The 4,011-nt window shown below is 30.9% G+C and overlaps 2 protein-coding genes across 3 annotated transcripts in view; both read right to left on the reverse strand.

The window, feature by feature from the left end:
* The window catches only part of LOC108733729 (aquaporin AQPAn.G-like), a 9,105-nt gene extending 8,056 nt beyond the window's left edge, over positions 1-1,049 (reverse strand). For both annotated transcript variants that reach the window (XM_025974136.1, XM_025974138.1), the window contains exon 1: positions 967-1,049. In XM_025974136.1, coding sequence (XP_025829921.1) covers positions 967-1,015 — 49 coding nt within the window. In that variant the 5' untranslated portion in view covers positions 1,016-1,049. The remainder of the gene's footprint in view (positions 1-966) is intronic.
* Positions 1,050-1,994: 945 nt separating this feature from the next.
* Positions 1,995-3,575, reverse strand: LOC112904344 (aquaporin-2-like). The gene is made up of 3 exons (XM_025974146.1): positions 3,349-3,575; positions 2,546-2,626; positions 1,995-2,121 (listed from the first exon to the last, which is right to left on the reverse strand). The coding sequence occupies exons 1-3, from the start codon at positions 3,430-3,432 to the stop codon at positions 2,017-2,019; spliced, it is 270 nt and encodes an 89-aa protein (XP_025829931.1). The 5' UTR covers positions 3,433-3,575; the 3' UTR covers positions 1,995-2,016.
* Between the last annotated feature and the right edge of the window lie 436 nt (positions 3,576-4,011).

The following is a 4,011-nucleotide window of genomic DNA, read 5'->3' on the forward strand; positions in this document are numbered from 1 at the left end:
AAAACCACAAGAAAGTTTTTGAGATAGTGAAAAGATATTTTTGAAGTTAGACTGTGTATTACAACAGTTTTTTATTTTTTAATGTTTGGACTTTTATGTCACATGGGGACGAAAGAGACTGTTTATTTCCCGAATCAATACCGACGTTTCGCTTTTTAGTAAGACATAAAGCTTTCATCAAAGCTATAATATGTTCAAGAATTTTCTGTGCCCCCGTTCTACTAGCTTTTTTTCAGATATTGTTATAGATTATTAAATTATTAAAAAGAAAACTTATCTAATTAGTAGAGTTATTACTACAGCAACCTCTGCAAAAGGTGAACATTTGCTAAAGAATATTCCACAAATTTTTTGACTAATACAAAATTAACTGCCCCTGGGTAATTTAAGGTATATTTTAATTCAATAAAAATACGTTTTAATTGAGGTCTCATTAGGTATTTATAAATCATCACGTAAAAATATTATTTATTCTGTCGTAAGTGAGAAATAAAAAATTAATCTGATTATTCCTCCACCTGCTTCTTTTTGTTTTTAATCAGCAAAACTGGTAATAATCGAAATACGATTCTTTTCTTCATAAATATTTAAAGTACCTACAAAAATAGTAAGTATACGGTAAAGTTTTTGCATAATATTGATTTTTAATGATATGTAGAAATCTCCAAACGGCAAAAGTGATGAATGTTATCCCTATCTAAATCTAAACTGTCGATACATTCATTTGATCCAAAATATTTGATAGGGTCACTAAAAGGTTGAGTCATTACCAATAACCTTTCAAAATCACCATTTCAAATGAAGTACTAAGAAAATTCAAATGAAAAGTAGTGTGCCAAACACTTTCAGAAATATATTTAGCAAACCAACTTAATATTAATTTCAGGCTTCACGTTAAAAATATTTTGCAATTAACATACTACGCCTAATGAAGAAAATGATTAGTAACAGAGTAACAGTACATACCAAAATTAAGTTTAAATTTCTTATGCGATGAACAGTGATGCTGTAACATTTTTTTTCTTCGTGCACTGGGTCCTTTAATAATAACACCAATTTGACATAATCTATGATAATATCTTAATAAGCCTACTTCGTAAGGAAAAAACTGATAATTTTTATAATTACGTTTTCCATAACTAACTCAGTTATTTCCAGCAACTGCTGCAAGTTCGATAAGCGAAATGCGTATTTTAATGAGGACGGTCAGGGACAGTTTTTCTGTTAGCAAACATAAATAGATATCACATAACCATCCCCATTACGTAATTATTTGACGAAAATTTGAAGCATCTTTTGTGAAAGCTACAAAAAAGAAAACAACCACCCGATTTAGTTAATAAGGTACTGCAACATTTAATGATCATGCGGAAGGAGAAAACAGCTGCACTCGACGAAAGAGCTTACCGATTCTTAATTAAGGAACATGTCCCTCTAGCAAAACTGAAACATTTTGTGGCAATACAAAAGTCTACCATGGTTATGTGTTTATAGTTTTTACAGTAGGGTTTCGTTTTTATCTTAATAAGATGCCATAAAATTCCACCTATGACGATATCGAAATGGTACAGTAACATGTGTTTCTCGTTGCAACCTCTCAAGCACTACAGCTAGAGATCTCAGATTTATTAAACATTTCGCATGTAAAACTTCAAAATAAATCCAATGCCACCGCTTTCGTCCTCTTTGAAGGATTACATATAAGGATATTCACACTTTTATATATGCGTCCGGCCAACAAGCCACTTTGAATCATTTTGTACTGCCAAAAGGCCCCTTGAAAATCATTAAGTATTAACCATTTTAGAACGTAATGTATCAAATAGCTTGGTATAATAGTCAAACTTCAGCAACATTGTCGCTTCATTGGAAGTTCTACATGAATCTAATAACAGACTTAATAAGTAATTAACTGTAGATAAACAAAACAAGCGTTTCTTTTTTATTGATAATTTACTTTTTTTAAAACGATTCTGTTACATAAACACCTAGTACTTATTCGTAAAAATAGAATATTTATTGAATCCAGGGCTCCATTTCATCATCGTATGGCAAAGCAAACAGTAACCTGTATATTGTTGCCCCACAAATACCACCCATTAGTTGGCCAAAAATGAAGTACTGAAATAAGACAAGAGAGAGAGACTTTTATATACTTTTGTTAATATTTCTCTAGGATGGCTTATTTATTTTATTTTTTAAAATGAATTTACAGTAAATTTCGTTTATAACGACAACAAAATAGTCAGACTCAACCTGTACCTATAAATAAACAAAATAAAATGAATTCACGATTTTATAAATGATTCTTTACATTTTTGTCGATTTGTTCGCTACATCTGTATTGAGACTTCTATAAATTTATAAAAAACGATTGAAAAATCAATTGCTATACTCGACATGAGCGTTACATCCGAATTCTCTATAGCCGAATGAGTTTTTAAGATAGTACGCTTTAAATTGGATGCAGTTAGGCGTTATGTCGCTATAACCAGAAAATCGTTGCTATCGAAACGAAATTCACTGTATTATGCTTTAAACATACCCAAACATATTCAAAATTTAGATTTATTAGGGCAGGTGCGAAACTTCTAGCGGGATTCATGTGACATCCAGTAATGTGCCCCTAAAACGTAAAAGCAATAAACTCTCTAAAAGCCAAATATTCTTATCCTTGCCTATAAAATACTCGTACGGCTTTTTAGTGCTATGAAATTCTCTCAGGCGTGCAGGACAAAAATACAGGTTTTACGAAAAACATTTCATTTTTATTTTTGCTCTCATAATGAAGAACTGCAATATATCTACAAATATGCTATTTTTCGACTTTCTTTATTGTGCGGTTGTGTTTTTATAGTCTTCAATTTAAACAGTTAATATTTCTTATATTTTACAAAAAATTTTACAATTTAAATATTTGCTGCTTGAGAATAGCATTTTATATCAATTTTGTTTCGATTTGTCAACCGTATTTCCGATCTCTTGTGTTGGGTTACAATTATATTACTACACATCTATTCAAAATCTTGTTATATGGCGGTATTCTTAATAAATTTAAAAGTTCAGTCAACTTTGAATTTCAAATTTTTTCTATTTCATCCCTTAGTTTGGATAATATTAAGTAAAGTTTATGGTAACTAAGGGTTGGAAGGTTTTTATTTATCGAAAACCAACACCGATGTTTCGCCTTTATTTAGGAATCTTTTTCAAAGCTACAATATTATAACATAGTAATATAGGACACTTTACATTGAATTTACACTTACTGGGTTCTTCAGTTATAAATTATAATTGAATTTCAAATATTTACTGAAAAAATAACCAATAAAACTTCGCTCGAATACTTACAAAAGCTAATACTTCACAGATTACAACAAACGCCAGTTTGACTGCTATCGCATCTAGATGCATGCGATTTCTGGAATCCCACATACCACAATAGACCAAAATAAGAATAAATGATGCAAAAAATTCAGTTAACAGACCATTTGTTGGGTACAGTTCAGGATGAACGCCGGGTGAACAGATATTAACATCTCCGGCTTTTCGGTAAAATGGAGCAGTATTTAACTGCAGTTTTTTAATGAAAAGGAAATTAATTGCAAAAAAGTAAAAATACAAAAGCTAACGAAAGTAGGAAATTTTACATGTAATTGCTACACAGCAAAAATCTCATAAATTCCTGACTAAATGTAAGCACTGTATAAAAGATAACAAAAGAAATAATTTTGCTTTTCAGTATAAAAACCAGCATATATTAGCTGTACTTATTATGACAACAATGTTTAGTTAACATTTTTACGTAGGTATATTCTTGCTATTCTCGGAAACCGCGCTGCATTTATTATAATTTGAATAAACTTGCTGAAATATTATGCATATACGAGGGTGGATTGATAAGTTTCCGGCCTAACCAAGAGATGACGCCACTAGGCCTACCTTGAGGTGACATTCTATAGTACCATCCTTGGATAGCTTGTAGCTATAGTTTCAGCCCGATCTCCTTGCTAG

This window comes from Agrilus planipennis, unplaced genomic scaffold (assembly GCF_000699045.2).
Source record: "Agrilus planipennis isolate EAB-ADULT unplaced genomic scaffold, Apla_2.0 scaffold78, whole genome shotgun sequence".
Lineage (NCBI taxonomy): Eukaryota > Metazoa > Arthropoda > Insecta > Coleoptera > Buprestidae > Agrilus > Agrilus planipennis.

What these genes read in the sequence shown, in the direction of transcription:
- LOC112904344 (XM_025974146.1), bottom strand. Translation starts at nt 3,432, where the DNA reads ATGTGGGATTCCAGAAATCGCATGCATCTAGATGCGATAGCAGTCAAA. An exon ending in TCTGTGAAGTATTAGCTTTT is followed by an intron (nt 2,627 to 3,348) that starts GTAAGTATTCGA and finishes TTTACGTTTTAG; the next exon opens with GGGCACATTACTGGATGTCA. An exon ending in TAAATTTTGAATATGTTTGG is followed by an intron (nt 2,122 to 2,545) that starts GTATGTTTAAAG and finishes GTCTTATTTCAG; the next exon opens with TACTTCATTTTTGGCCAACT.